Raw genomic sequence first — 16,589 nt, 5'->3', positions numbered from 1 at the left:
AATACTGGCGCCCCCATTTTAAAATAGATCCGCACGCCCTGCTACCACGTAACAGCTATTTGCGATAAAAGACCCGAAATACCTGTTACGTGGTAGCAGGGCGTGCTAGAAATAGCAGCCAAATCTTTCCATTCCTGAGGGAAAGGAGCCTTTTATGAGTGATTTCGATGTCACATTCGTTGAAAGCACGCGAAATAACCCGGAAAAGATTTTGAGAAATAAAAAAACCCTCGAAGCAAAACTCCGTTGCTGGGAAACTCAGACTTTTCAGGTGTCCCAACGGGTCATAGGTAGTCTAGTTCATATATAAAATACAACTATTAGCCATCATTTTTGACGGCACGGGATCAGCTAGTTTTATAAATAATACTAGCAGAGATACCCGGCGTTGCTCGTGTTACATGCAATTGAAGAATTAGACTTTTCTGTTATATTTTCTCTAATGAACTTGAATACCTATGATTCGAATTTCATCAAAATTGCAGATGAGGATTCTTTCCCTCTTTACACACCCTAAAAAATTGTAATCATGACACATGTATCCCATACTATTGATCTTTATGTGCAGAATCCAAAATTCCAGTCTTATGGAACCAGTTAAAAGAATTTTGCTCCTGAAAAATGGATGTCATGGAACTCTAAAATGTGGGAGTTAAGGCCTCTATTGGGGGTGGGTGTCTTAATATCAACCAGAGAAGTTGAATTGTTGAGAATCTTTTGAACTTGGATCTTATATGTATTGTTCGAATTTCTTTGAAATAGGAAATATATGTATGTTCACTGGGTTTCTAAAAGAGAACAAAGCTACAGGAAACCAAAAGATGAATGATCACAATAAGCAGTCAGCTAGCCTATCTTAGTTGTTACTACTCCCCAATGTAGGATTCCTCACCATACAGGTGGCAGGCACAGCTGTAAGATGCATTATGGATCTATAGCAATTGGAAGGGCGTGACCCAACTCAAACATTAACAACTGTGTGATGTGAGGGGTAAGGAGAAATGAAAGTGTCACCTCTGGAGTTTGCAAATGACCACTATACCGATAGGTAACTAGAGAGAATACATTTACAATCTATAAATGTCTTTCAATAACCAGTCACTCATCTGGAAAGGCCTTGAAATCAATGTAACCATCGGGGGACTTGTGGGCTCGAACTATGCAAGAAGTGAAAAATGTTTTGGACTAAAACACAACCGGGACCCTACGTAAGGCATGTGTAAAATTTGAATGAAATTGGTTGTGTAGTTCTCGAGTTTTAGGGATTCACAAAGACAGACAGACAGACAGACATACAGACAGACATTCTCATTTTTACAGATATAGATATTTATTTCCTAGTTGTGACACACCTAGTGCCTCTCCTTTTCTAGAACACGTCAGCATCCTTGACAGAATTAAACTAGCCATCATGTGTGTGTGTGTGTGTGTGATACATACATACATACATACATACATACATCAACAGGGTATTTTTGTATGTATGTATGTATGTGGGCAGATTTGTATGCTTTGCCTTATGTATGTATTCTCATGCATATATTTTCATATCCAGACATGCTCATATATATTGAAATGATAAACTTCTGGAAAGTTTTACAGATTTTTACAGTATATATGTCAACACATTCCTTCACTCAAGCTTTCTCCTTTCTATTTTTGAGAAGCCTAATTTCTCAAGGTTGGTATTTAGGCAGTGTGTTACATATCCCAGTGCCCCAATAATTACAGGCATAAGCCTGAACTTGTAATCTGGATAGAGTAACTGTAGAGTTCTCAATAGTTCAGTGTAGGTATTCTCTTCTTCACTGATCTTCAAGCTTTATGTTAACATCCGCTGGGCAGCTAATTTCCACAACTGTGTATGGTTTCTCTTCTCTATTCCAAATCATTATATCAGATTTGCTGCGCAAACATTCCACCGAATTCAGGTAAAAAAAAAAAAAAGGTACTGGAAAAAAGTCACAGAAAAAAGTTACAAGAAAAAAGATCACAGCGGTTTTGTCCAGGGCGTGAGTTTGTCTTTAGGGGTTAGAGGGCAGCGGACTCGCGGTCATAGGATCGCGGTTTCGATTCCCAGACCAGGCGTTGTGAGTGTTTATTGAGCGAAAACACCTAAAGCTCCACGAGGCTCCGGCAGGGGATGGTGACGAACCCTGCTGTACTCTTTCACCACAACTTTCTCTCACTCTTACTCCGTTTTTGTTGTGCCTGTATTTCAAAGGGTCAGCCTTGTCACATTGTGTTACGCTGAATATCCCCGAGAACTACGTTAAGGGTACACGTGTCTGTGGAGTGCTCAGCCACTTGCACGTTAATTTTACGAGCAGGCTGTTCCGTTGATCGGATCAACTGGAACCCTCGACGTCGTAAGCGACGGAGTGCCAACAAAAAATGCATGCATGCATGCATTTCGTAAAATTGCGTTTTTCCCCAGGAGAAAATCGTGTTTTTCTTAACAAAATGCATGATTACACAATCATCAAACACAGTCGACCAGAAAATCATAGCTTAAGTACAAAAATTAACATCCTGTTATTGTTAAACTTCATCCAAACTGGAACGAAGAATCGTGCGAAGTCATGTGATATTATATCTCTTAGTAAGGACTGAACAGTCTCATGTAAAAAATCTCAAGTAAATACTAATATATTGAAATTTGCGGTGTCATACGAAGAGAAATTAAGAGAGGGGGGAAAAGGGGGCAAACGAGAACCTTGTGTTTATATGATTAGAGAATAAAAATTAGGGAAACAAGGGAGATATAAAGAGAGAAAAAAAAACAACGCCAGACCTTGCTGCTCGGTGGAACTCGACCAATTCATTAAAATCATTATACACATGAGGGCATGGTGTAAAGATTTCTGTATTGGAATTCAAAAAGTTACTGGGTGGAATGAATTCTTCAAGATCATCCATATATCGTAGACTCGGGTGAAATTCCTCTCTCCCATTTATTATATATACGTGCATTCGAACGTAGCAAGGAACAGCTAGCCTTTGGCTGCTGTTTGGATCACGTTGTGTCCACTACTCCGATTGGTTGGTGTTGGTACAATTTGTCTCCTACATGGTTTTGCCAACTTGCCATAGATAACCAGTTAGAGGCTCTCAATAGGATCGCGTGAGGCAGCCTGTTTACTACTCTGTTTTAGCCTACAGCTCCATATAAAAACTCAGCTTTTCTACGTTCCGAGTCTTTGGTTCTAGACCTTTTTAGGTCTAGCCACTAACCACGAAGACAGCCAGTTCCTGCGACGACACCACTACCACAGCAGCTACATTGAAACTTACCAACTTCATCACCATGGCATTCAGCAGCATTGCGGCAACCCCCTTCTTCGTCGCTACCATCATGTCCTTCTTAACATCGTCATCACAGCTCAGCAAGCAATTCACCTAGGTTCCAACAGTTCACTGTTCGTGAATTATTTCACTACAGATCAACAGCGAATATACAACCTGCATGAACTCTTGTACAAGTAATCTAGGAAGCAGTATCACAGCCACAACTTCACGTACATGTATCCGTAATCGGCTCAGCATCATAGCCGCGACATCTTGATACAATATTTCAACTGCCATGTACGACCGACTACGAACTGGTATTATTATCTTTCTTGTGTCTATGAACTTACTTCTCGCTTCGATGGCTCATGGACACTTTCACTTTCTTCTTCATTGCCATGTACTTAAATGTACTTAACACACGCACACATCTATGCTTACACACACACATATATTTTGCCCCCATGGCGGCCTGTCAATTATTCTGTATATTGACGCACACACAGACACATATTATATCAATAAATGTTCTCTTAATCATTCTTATGAGGTTGTGTCTCTTTCCATCTGGCATTTATTTGTTCTATTTTTTCTTTTCGGTCTGATACACATTAATCCGAAACCGTACAGAAACCAATGTTGTATGTAAATTATCAAAAACTGTTGTATTAAAAAAATCCTTGGCAAAATATTTACTGTCTTTGGACAATGGTGGAAGCGCGTGGCTTGGTGGTTAGGGTGTTGAACTCATGCTCGTAAGATTGTACTTCCGATTCCTGGACCGGGTGACGCGTTGTCTTCATTTCACGTTGCTCCAGTCCACTCACCTGGCAAGTATGAAGAATCTTGCGACGGACCGGCGTCCCGTCCAGATGGGGAATATGTACGCTATGGAGACCGAGAAACCGGTTCCATGAGTCTATATGACTCGGGAAAGCACTTCACTTTGTTTTATTTACTTGGACAATGAGAAGAAATAGTCATAGCTTCGAGCCTTTTTCACATCGTCAACCATATTATATCCAACAGTGTAGTCACACTTTTTCATATATTTTACTTACTTAAAATTCATCCTCATCGTAGCAAGCAGCCACCATATTCCAGACTATCTTTATGCTTTTAACTCACGACTGAACTCAGTTCAAATGCTACAGCCAACTAGATACTCCATATTTTATAACAAGTGTGTTGTTTATCAATAATGCTAATATAACAGGCCAGATATCCACTTCTTACATCAATGACAATTTCCACTAGCCAATAAGGCGGTGGTTGTGGGCTCTGTGTTAGCGCTCACTAGAAGTAACAGATAAATCTTTCTCAAACGACCTCTCCTCTACTCCCTTAATAATGGGTGGACACAGAGGATAGTTTAGTCAGGGATATGCAGAACTGTGTTATGGGCCCTCAACTCCTGAAGGAGACATAGGTGCACCGTCATAATGTACTGCGTATCTTGGAGTCCATCCCTTTCTAGGTCTACCCACAGCAGATTTCTTAGAATAAGAGAAAGGGAGGAAGGGAAATGAGGAAGAGAGAAAGGAGAGGAGAGGATCGAACAGACTGGAAGAGAGAATGAGAAAGAATGGGAGGAACAAAGACTGAGAGAGAGTAAAGGAGAAGAATCCTGAAAGACAAAGTTCAAGAGGACAGGAGACAAATACAGAGAATAGAGAGTCAGAAGAAATACCGCTCAGCATTCTATACGATGCTCTAACAACATTGTTAATTCACCACCCTGGATATACTATGTCCGAAAAAAAAAAAAAAGACAGGACAGTCACAACTAGAACGCCTTCGATTATAGGTCTGCTTGATCACAGAGTTAAACAACGACGACAACAACACAACGCACACTGCATTATACATGTGGATTATGTTAATTCGGGAACACTGAGTGGATGCCGGCACATATTACTAATTCTAAATCGACTTCAGTAACTTGTATCAGTATTGTTTGTGAAATTTTTTTGAGCTATGGTCAAGAGAGTGAATCATTTTAGTGGCTATTAATGTCTGCTGGATGAGACATGTGTTTGAAACATGAACTTTCACTTTCGGACTGAAGGGGACGTTTTCAAGTGAAAGGCTTACCAATCCTTGACCACTCAGCAATTTTGCCACTTGTCCTTCGGAGTCTGTAACAGCATATTTCAGTGTCAATGACTTGCTGTATATTCATTGCATATTTCATTTGTAAGAGGTTATTTATTTACAAAATGACTAAACTTCATGAACATAGCAGACTGACACATTACGAAACACTAAAAATAAATACGCATTATCACATTATTTAATTAGATAAGCAAATATTTTTACTATTAGATAATTTATAGTCCCATCCTTAAAAGCTAAAGTTTAATTCAGCCTAAAAAGGAAAAATGAAACCACATTAATTGTGAAAGTAGTTTGAGGAGAAGCAATATGAACCAAAGAGTCAAGATTTGGACAATCTCTCTGAACTGAAGTATTATCAAAACGGGCAAAGATACGCCCGAAGAAGTAAAATACACAAAAACATCAGTGACAAAACTTAAGCCTTTTGCTAGAAATAATTCCAAATTACCCAGACAAGTTAAGCTAAGATGATAGGAATCATATGTAAAGGTTACAACTACTTTTCTAACAAGTATCGAATATCGGAAAGCTAGCATCTCTGCCCGAAAAATCGATCCCATTAATCGTTCAATCTTGGATTGAAGCTTTTCAGACGAGCTTTTGCTTGAAAAAATGGGCTCTTGCCCAAATCAAAAGAAAGCGCTCTATCCCCACTGACCTTTATGCTTCGTGTATTTTTTGTAGTACATTAAAGCAAACTATATAAAAAAGAATAGGATATAATGTGAATAAGAAAACAGAACAGGATCGCCTCTTAGAGAAAGAGGGATAGCAAGAATATATTTGTTTACGACCAACGAGCACACGAGTAATGGAATCCTTATGTTAAGGAAACGACAAAACAAGAGATGGATTCCGTAACGGTAATAACTACAATAAACTGAGAAACTAACACATTAGGTGGTCAAGTACGTTGTTTTTGTATGTCTTTATGCCAGAGTTAAACAACAGGTTGCATCCAGGTTAATGTACTGTACTTCAGAAATTTTTTCACGAATTCTTTTAACTTGGTAAAGTTCTATCGTTCAAAATTGTACTTTTTAAAAACTTTAGTCGAATCTATATAAACTAGGCTTTTATCTGTCGCTACGCTACCGGTAAAAATATTTATTAATCATGCACATACGTTCTTTTAATAGTAGACTGTTATAGAATGAAAATCTCGTTAGTTATTATGGAGACAACAGTCTCCCTATCTATCTGTATTTCTCTCTCTCACACACATACACACACACTCTCTCTCTCTCTCTCTCTCTCTCTCACTCTGTATCATTTCTCTCAACAGCAACCTGTTTTTTTTCGTGAAAAAATTTTAATTCTATCTTTCACACACACAAAAAAAAAAGACTATCTGTACAAATCTTTTTTTGTTTGTTGGTTTTGAAGCTGCGTTGTCTCTATATTAAAAAACGAAACATACAGAAACATACAACATACATACACAAACAACAAAAAAATAACGATCTATACTGTTATATAATGGAAATCCTCTTTCAAGCTGTATTGCGTTGACTATGGTGGCAACACTACCTACCCACTTATGTACCTACCTATCTAGCTTTCACACACACACACACACACACTCTCTCTCACTGTATTTTTTCTCCTCCCTTTCTTCTAAATATACGTTGTGACATATATTGATTCCTCCCCTTTTTCTCTCCTAATAGATGTCGTGACGAACAGACTGAGGAAACCCCGCTTCTTTTTTATAAGAGAAGGCACACACACTTTATGAAAAAAGTAATGACTATTTTTCATTGAACGAAACGCTTGCCTGGGAAAATTGGTCTCTTATTAGTAACAAAACACAACAGAAAATCTTTAATTAAAAAAAAAAACACAATCAAATGAATCGCTAAATTTGCTGTATTAAGGGTGCGTCTATTATGCTATCAATTCGTCTGTATCATTGTAAAAAGGGGAAAAAGCAACACCACTAAAAGAATGTGTCTGTGCCATGCGTGTTTTCGTCTTAAGACTTAAACCTTTTTATATATGAAATTTTAGAGACTTTTATCAATGAATATGTAGGAAAGTGGTTATACACCATTAGGTGTATACCGCTTCTGCACATTAAATTTCTTGAAGAAACAACAGAACGCAGATTCTGAACTATCAACACAACAATATTTATTTACAGAGGAATTCGGTAGCACTTCGCCCTTTGGTTACTGAGACGCCGTCAATGATGTTGCGTGGTTATTTGTCTAGCTCCAGAGTTGGAATGTTGGAGGGAGCTGTTTGACGACGTCCAGGCCCTTCGACGGCCAGCGAAGAAAGAGAATGAAAAACCGCGCGAAGCTTGGATATCGATGACTACGCATGCGCATAAGACACTTCCTGTATTCATACCGGAACTAGTCCCTGCGCATGCGTGGATAGAAACTCCGAAAATGTCGTCTGCTATAAAGGCGTCACTACAAATAATTTCAAATTTGAATGTGGGTGAGGTTTTGCCCGCAAGCAAGAAGCTTACTTTCTGCCGCTCCACGTGGTCGCTCGACCTTTTTCACAAATATGCAGTCTCCTATTTTGAAAGGGAGACGCACATTAGATAATGTTGTCCCTGGGTGCTCAATGTCCAACAGAAAGATGGGGCAGTAATCGTTAGAACGCCTTTGACCATGGGTCTGTAATGGGGATTAAGAAACGACGATCGCAATAATGGCGACGATACATTTGATTCCATTCCTCGCTACCTATATATTAATAAAATGATAAACACTACTTAAACAACTCACACACACACAAAACAGTGTCTATTTAATTATCTCTCTGAGTATGCGAGTATTTTGAAAATAACTCACAGAGAGACGACCGTACTTTGCATAGTTACAGACTGCCCTTTGGCAAGGCATAGCACCCGTTCAGCCGCTCCGCCAAGGATACGGTGAAGTCATGACAGCACGGCGGATTGCGAAGAGATAGCGGAAGGGCTCGACAGAGCCAACGGTGCTTCTTATATTGATACTGAACGGAGAAATCCAAGAAGATCAACGATCAGGATTAGCATAATCAACCAATGAAAGACTCATTATGACCTAAGCTCCCAATTCACAGAATTGCATAGCGAAGAGAGTTACAAGAATCCGTGCAATCAGCGCAATCGGATATCACACACACACACACAAATGTCACCAAACCTATTTCAAGTAAAATAACAATAACAAATATATAATTCTCCAGAATGCACGCAATACATATTAGATACTGGGATTTCTATATCTCCACAACAAAGAACAAAAAACGGTCGATTTCATATCATACCTTGTTGCTCACATTTCATCCTAAGACGCAAAGCAAAGGAATTTTTAATGCTCGAAATGAAAAGACCAATCGGGTTTGTGTAGGGCTCGGTTTATTATTACAGCAAACATCACCCACATAGTCCCTGACATTATATGTTTAATCCTCAATAATTCTATAACACTTCAGAAAACTAACGCACAAAGAAAACACAAATGCAAAAGACAATTACGCACTTTTAACCTATTCCACCCATCAAGCACCTAAATAGAAATAAGGAAATCTAAAAACTTAAAATCTTAGAGCCAGGCAAAATTACAAATACACACTAAATACACCTAGATCCTGAAGGTGATTCCTCCACACTCTAGGTGTTTGTATATTTCTTTCGAAGGAAGTGTTAGGCGGTGAATTGGCAGACTCGTTACTGCACCGGACAAAAATTCTTAGAGGCATTTCTTCCTGTTCTTTACATTTTGAGTTCAAATGCCACCGAAGTTGACTTTGCTATTCATCCTTTCGGGTCGATAGAACAAGTACTAGTTGAATACTAGGGTGGATGTAATAGACTTTGAGCCGTCTTAGCAGTATTATAGGCTCCTGGGTAAATCAGTACATTGGGTTACATATTTATTGACAACCACAGCATTTATAAATCAAAATTGGGTCTCTGTGTATACCTTAAGACAGCACTGAATAGACTTTCCCCTCAAAATTGCTAGTCTTCTTATGTGAAGTAATATATACAAACCCATCACTCTGTTATGCACACTCAAATATTCCAGGATGGCTAATCCTTAGCCTCGCTTAATCACCCATCCCCACTCTTCAGATTACAACACGGATCGCAATGTTTTCAAACCTAACACAGAAAATACAAGATAGCTTTAGCAAAAAAACCCCTCCCATATGTACCATTCTAACTACCATCGACACCAACGAAGCTTTCGATTCCATTCTCTGAGATCTATTCATACAAAAATATATCAGCATCATCAGAGAACAAGAACATCAAATACAACCAACCATTACACCCAACAAAATAAACATACTCCTTATATACAGAAGACAAATAATGAAAAATTATTTGCAGCTCTTCCACAAGATTTACAACACACAAAAATAGAAAAGCAATCTCGTGTCATATATGGTCAACAGAAAGAAACAAAAATGATACATAAAAGTAATAAATTGTCAGTCTTGTCTGAATCCCGATCTCTGGTCATGTTTGCATAAAATATAATGTAGTTCCGTTCGACTGATATTTTAATTTTTCATTTCTGAAGACAGGAATTTTGGCTACGAAGCTTGATAGGAACACGCAGCTCTTAGTTTAATTTATGAACGATATTTTATAATTATTACGTCATTTTGTGCGCGCCCGCGTAAGAGTATGAATCTTTGAGCATGTATATATGTAAATAAATCTCAACTATACATTAGTCGTTTAGAAAGCGACGTTCACTAGTATTTTTAATATCTCGATTGAAAACTGGATTTTCTCAAACGGTAGAATATTCGATGCTTTTTATCTTTTATTATTTTTTTATTTTGTCTCCTTATATTTTCTATAATTACCTTTCGCGAACCATGTTTTCCATCAACGCAACCTTCTCAGTGAATCCACAGATGCTTTCCGAAATAACTCCTCTGGTTATTGTACTGTCTTTTATGATCCCTACTGGAATTTTTGGCAATGTTTTCGTAATATACATTTACGCAAGCTATACTAAGAAATCAAATATCGAAAGGTTCCTTGTAGCATTGGCAGCTTTTAATTTAGTCGGTTGCACTGTTGGAATGCCACTTGGTATGATCGATCTTCGTCTAACGACTTCGTATCCATCTATACATATCTGCAAATTATACAAGCTCGTTATCATTTATTGCTTCATGACAACTTCTTTCACCCTTCTCACCATATCAGTCGAAAGATACTACAAAAAATGTCGTTCACTGAAGAGACAACTATCAGAGTGGGATTGCAAAGCCTTGTGTTTTTTGATAGCATTTGTATCGCTACTAACATCTCTACCGGTGATTTTTTACTCGGATGTTTTCGTTTTGCAAAGCCATACCGACAAATACATTATATGCGCGTATAATACCGGGCTCTGGTTCTGGATATACATGTTATTTATATTGGTTTTTCATATAATTCTGTTAATAATCACTACCACACTTATTACTTACGTCCACTTCTACCTGAAACGTTATCGGCTCGGAGAAATACAAATGATAAATACCACAAAAGAAATGTCCACATCCACAGTGGAACACAAAAATCAAACGAACGTGATATTCATTATGCTTTCTTTGGTGTACATTGTGAGTTTCACGCCAAATTTCGTTTTAAACGTAACATATCCCTTATTCAAAAATGTATCTTTGTTACAAAATGTAAAAAGAATACTGGAGCGTTTTTGGATCTTGAATAGTTGTTTAAACCCTGTAATTTGTGGCTTGTGTTACCGAAAGTGCAGGAAACATTTTTCCAATGCTTTTAATATCTCTGAAGAAAATTCGGTATCAAAATCAGAAGACGTACTTTAAAATGTGTAACAGAGTCAGCCGTATTTTTTCAAAGATATATATACGAGTCATGTCCCCCATCCTGTAAAAAAGGAGAGAAAGAAACGACTCTCCATTTTACTTTATAGATATTGAACTGTATTTTGTTTAGCTGCTTTATAATAATTATTATATATTCAATCAACACATATCGTTACCATCACATTTAGAAAATGATCTCTGGACTGTTTCAGTCAAGACGACATTGAAACTGCTTAACAGGATTAAATATAACCTATAAGCTGGAATAAAGTACAGAACTTTTTGTAAAAGATATTTACGTAGAACTATGTTAATCTATGAGCTTGCAATGCGAACACAAGCATTGCAAACTATCACGAAAATCTAAGATACCTTTTAATTCCACAACGAAGAGCAGAATTGTAGGAAAATATTCTGAAGACTTGTGAAATAAATCAATGAAATAATTTTTTCCCATTCTTTGTCATTGTTTTTGTAAAAATTATTATTATTGTGAAGACGCGTAGCTTATTTAGTTAACGGTTGTGGATTCGATTCCTGGCAGCGTATTGTGTCCTTCAGCAAGACACTTTATTTCATGCTACTCCATTTCACTCAGCTGGAGTAACGTAATTCAATTGACCAGCCTTGTCACATCGCACTGAATCTCTCTGAGAACTACGTTAAGTGTATTCGTGTTTGTGGAGTGCTCAGCCACTTACACGTTAATTTCACGATCTGACTACTCCATTGGTCGGATCAACTGGAACATTCGTCATTGTAACCAATGGAGTAGCAGTTATTAGTTATTATTATTATACTCAGGAAATGTCCATGAATTTATTTATATATTTCAAGATTTTTTTATTGTTGATTATTGCCATATATTTTGTTGTTAAGCTACCCAAGACCCAACTGGGATGATTGGTTCTTTTGCTTTTTGCTCTTTTTGGGATAAAATCTGGAAAAAAAAACCTCTGAAAATTTTTGTTCTTGGTAAACATCAGTTTAAAAGATAATGGCCATATATCACAATCAGTCGACTGGATGGGACATGGGATATGATTTTTTGAGAGGAGGAAGAAACATGCTTCTTAATAGCTCCCCTCCGTTTTGTAATTAGATGAAGACTTTCCCCATTACAGGGTCCAAATTAAAATAAGGTACACAACCACTACTGTTACTGCATTTAGTGGCAATAACAAGAAACAATATGCTAAGTGAAAAAAAAACAGCAAGAGGTGACCTCCAATGTCTATCGTGACTCTCTGCTTGGGATGTGGAGTGCTGTAGAAGCTGATAACATTGGTTAAAAAATGGGTGGCAATAGATGGCTGTCAGAAAGGTAGATTGCCTGGTCTAAATGATCAGTCCTATAATCTTTACAATTATTTGGCAGGCTGTCAGTGCTGTAAACTGAAGGGCTCTCAACACTGAGAATTCTCCTGTGGCACTGCTGAGATAAGAAATTAACAAAGAGGATTAATAGATATTTTTTCAGCCTATAACCCGACTGAATGCAGAGTTTCAAATCTTGACCATGATATTAACAAAAAGGTGCTTGTCAGTTTAATCAGGAAATGCAAGCATGCCCAATCCTGATCCTATACATGACACCCTCCACCTCATGCAACACATCATAGAGAGAGTGGATAAAAAACCTGATTTCAGTAAGACCTTGATCAATTTAGATCAAAGCTTTTGGTAGGGTAGACCATCATTCTCAGTGGCTGTCCTCAGGGCAACCAATCTTGGTCCTGTATGCAGATGCTGGATTGCTACATTGTACAGTGGCATCTGCTTAGTGTTCAAGTAAATGCCTACTTACTGGAACCATTTACTGTCACATGCTTGGTCCACCAAGGATGCCTTCTTTCATCTCTCCTTTATCTACTGGCTCTAGGCACTACTGCAGAAACTTCAAGTTCTGAAAAGTGTCTTGCTTGAACTGGGATGGTAAAGTTCTGCATTGGCTTATGAGGAAAATATCACTGACATAGTGTTGGACACCATAAAAATCGAGGTGCTTGGCATCGTCTTAAAGGAATACAAAGCAAAGACAGAAGCAAAAATTAACCAGACTAAGTTGGACAGTTTGGCACTTAGAGCAAGTCCTTGCTATCTATCAGAGTCATGAGATGCTTAAGAGACAGATCAATTAAATTGCTTGGGGTCTGGTTTGGTCCAGATCTCCAGGTAAATAGTAACTTAGAAATGGACTGAGAGAAAGCTCTCTCTGAAAGGTCAGAAAGAATTAAAAGTAAAAGAATTGACAAACTTAATTTTTTTGAAGAAATTATAATAAATCTCCAGAAAAATCTAACAAAGTGGGGATGGTATCAATGTCTGAAGAAAACATTGTATATTAAAAAAAAATCTCAAATAAATATAAACAGATTTTTAATATAAATTAAGAACTACATTTGCAATCTGATTGACACTGAATCTTTATCGGGGCTCTTGGATGATTTCTCACTGGACGAATGGGCCGATGCTTCTCATTGTTGACAGTCCATGGACCAAGACTGTCATTAGCATAAAAATCCATTGGATACCGATCCTGCCATGATATTTGCTCTAAAGCCACAGACATCTGAAAGAAAAGACAGAAAAGCTTTTGTAATCAGTATTGTATTGGTGTTGTTTTTGTTTAGTACTCAGTCTGACTGAATACTAAATAATTTCAGAAAATTTATTATCAAATGCATTCTAGTTATGACCATCCTATCTTATTTTCAAATATAATATGACAAGAACTAAACTATCTCATATGGCTTTCTTTTTTAAAAATACCCAGCATAGCATGTGATTTGACACTGATTATTGCATCGATATCTATCAGGTCAAATGACCACATTGAAATTTTGTTTTTGGTATAGCATTGTAATGTTTGTTTATGATGGTTAACATTTCTTAAATGGGAACCTGTGGAAGAGGTAGACCCAGGAAGACATGGGTCAAGAAAGTGAAACATGATCTTCAAATGTTGGGTCTCATGGAGGCAATGACAAGTGACCAAGGCCTTTGGCAATATGCTGTGCTTGAGAAGACTTGTCAAGCCAAGTGAAATCATAGCCATGGCTGATGCCAGTGTCACATTACTGGTACCCATGCCATAAAAAGCACCCATTACACTCTTGGAGTGGTTGGCATTAAGAAGGGCATTCAGCCATAGAAACCATGCCAAATCAGACTGGAATCTGGTGCAGCTCTCTAGCTTACCAGTTTCAGTCAAACCGTCAACCCATGCCAGCATGGAAAGCAGACGTTAAATGTTGATGATCGATGTCTTCAGATTTTACATATTTTAGGATACCTATCACTTCTTCTGTTTGACTATTAATCCATACAGTCATACATACATGCATACACTCCTACACACACATTCATGTATACAGAGGTCACACAGGTGCACCATATGCTAATTGTTCCCAAATTGGGGTGCCACAAAATGTAGTTAAGTGTATCATAAAAATAATAAAATATTTTAAAATATGTGGAAATTAGAAACTAAAATTCTAAATCTAAGTCATGATAACTATGTTGCACTTATTGACTAAAGACTGAATTACTTATTAAATTTCTGTAGTTTACATTACTTATATTTATAAGCTAAATTCTATAAATATTAGGTTGTCTGGATAGTCCTGAGCATTTTTTAATATGCAAAAAGGGATATAAATAATTGACCTTTCAATAAATTTTATTCAATGAAATAATTTCCATTATTATCAATGACCTTTGTCCAACTATCAAGCAATTTAAATATTCCAATAGCATAAAATTTGACTGGTTTTGAAGAAAAATCGTTATCTTGATGCATTTTGACTCCATCTAAATCATTAAATGTTTTTTCTTGCAATGAGTTCTGCACAAAAAAAAAAAAAAAAGTCGGCTGGCACAATATCAGGATAATATGGTGGATGGGGTAAGAGATCCCAGCCAAGTACATGTAACTTTGGTGAGCCAAAGACACATGTGGTTGGGCATTGTCTTGTTGGAACACTACCTCTTTCATGTTGGCAATTTCCAGCCTCAATTCTTTGAATTTTTGGCTCAAATTAGCCAGTTTACAACAGTACACATCAGAATTAATGTTCTGGTTTTGTGGGAGAAGCTCATAATAAATAATGCCTTTATGATCCCACCAAACACAAAGCATAGATTTTTTGACATAGATATTCATCTTGGGTGCTGTTTTGGAGCATCTTTACGCAAACTCCAGGATCTTTATTGCACTACATTTTCGTACACAACCCATTTTTCATCTCAAGTTGTTTCAAAAGCATTTCACAAATGGAAAACCAGTCCAAGTAATTCTTTCCAGACTGTCTTCTTCCAAAACCCCAGGCTGATTAAAACATTGTGAGTGAAGTTAATAGAGGGGAACTGAAAAAAGCCCATTGTATGTATGTGCATGTGTATAGTGTGTGCATGTGTGTGTGTGTATCTCTCTCTCTCTCGCTCTCTCTCTCTCTCTCTCTCTCTCTCTCTCTCTCTCTCTCTCTCCTTGTCTAGATATTGCATGATAGGTGCAAACAAGTGTCACCATCACACAGGTGATGTTATTCATTTCCAATCTTTTGTGAAAACATGTTCAGTTGTGATAAGATATTTATTACCTTGTGTAGAAACAAGTGAGAGTTGGCAACAAGGAAATCTACCTGTAGAAAATTTGCTTCAACAAATTTCATTTGACCCAAGCAAACAACAAAATTAATGTTAAAATGAGAATGAAAACTCCTTTAAGACACAAGAGCATGAAAATCAAAGCCCTATCTGAGAAATATAATTCTCAACTCACCTCGTATGGCGTTAAAACTGGTTTCTCAAAGGCCAAACCCCAGTCTATAGAAAGACGAGGACAAGCTATCTGCACCCACCTAGGTAATTAGAAAAAATAAGAAATAAAGAATTCAAATTCTTAAAAAGAAGGTGAAGAAGAGAAAGGAAAGGAAACAAAAGGTTTCAGATAGCATTGTTGTTATTGTTTTGTTTCACTGCTTAACACTCTGAGTTCAATTCATTCCACAGTCAACTTTATTTTACAGCCAAACAACTTGTCAGTGTTGTTTAATTCCAGGCAAACCCTGATCAAAGGCATTCTCACCAGGATCGTCCTCTCCTTTTAGCAATATGTAAGACTACATTCTCTAATGCATCCTTCCCTTTATAAGTAGGGTGTGATTTGAGGGGAATTTCGTGCATTGAAGCTTCCACAGTTGATAAAATAAGTACCAAAAAATATTCCATAAGAATATTGTTCCTCTTGCCTGCCACTGACCTTTTATAGAATACCAAGTATTTTAAATAAATTCATTAAATGTCCCATGTAGGCATTAGCCACTGGGTGCAGACATGATCATTTTTGTAATCATGTTTTCTGGATTTGATTTAACTAC

The 16,589-nt window shown here is 37.4% G+C and overlaps 2 protein-coding genes across 3 annotated transcripts in view; one reads left to right on the top strand and one right to left on the bottom strand.

Annotated features, from left to right (window-relative positions):
* Window positions 1-7,508: 7,508 nt before the first annotated feature.
* LOC149134989 (mu-type opioid receptor-like) lies at window positions 7,509-11,659 on the top strand. The gene has a single exon (XM_089353644.1). The coding sequence runs from the start codon at window positions 10,177-10,179 to the stop codon at window positions 11,206-11,208; it is 1,032 nt and encodes a 343-aa protein (XP_089209770.1). The 5' UTR covers window positions 7,509-10,176; the 3' UTR covers window positions 11,209-11,659.
* Window positions 11,660-13,570: 1,911 nt separating this feature from the next.
* LOC106869814 (2-(3-amino-3-carboxypropyl)histidine synthase subunit 1) overlaps window positions 13,571-16,589 on the bottom strand; it is a 103,008-nt gene continuing 99,989 nt past the window's right edge. The window contains exons 11-12 of one of the 2 annotated variants that reach the window (XM_014915699.3): window positions 15,992-16,070; window positions 13,571-13,780 (exon numbers count right to left, since the gene is read on the bottom strand). In XM_014915699.3, coding sequence (XP_014771185.1) covers window positions 13,598-13,780; window positions 15,992-16,070 — 262 coding nt within the window. In that variant the 3' untranslated portion in view covers window positions 13,571-13,597. The remainder of the gene's footprint in view (window positions 13,781-15,991; window positions 16,071-16,589) is intronic. The other variant, XM_014915701.3, reaches the window with a different exon arrangement.

Source organism: Octopus bimaculoides, chromosome 6, assembly GCF_046866305.1.
Source record: "Octopus bimaculoides isolate indiv1 chromosome 6, ASM4686630v1, whole genome shotgun sequence".
In the NCBI taxonomy this organism is placed as follows: domain Eukaryota; kingdom Metazoa; phylum Mollusca; class Cephalopoda; order Octopoda; family Octopodidae; genus Octopus; species Octopus bimaculoides.
Note: the sequence above shows the minus strand (reverse complement) of the source record. Positions and strands in the feature narration are given on the sequence as shown.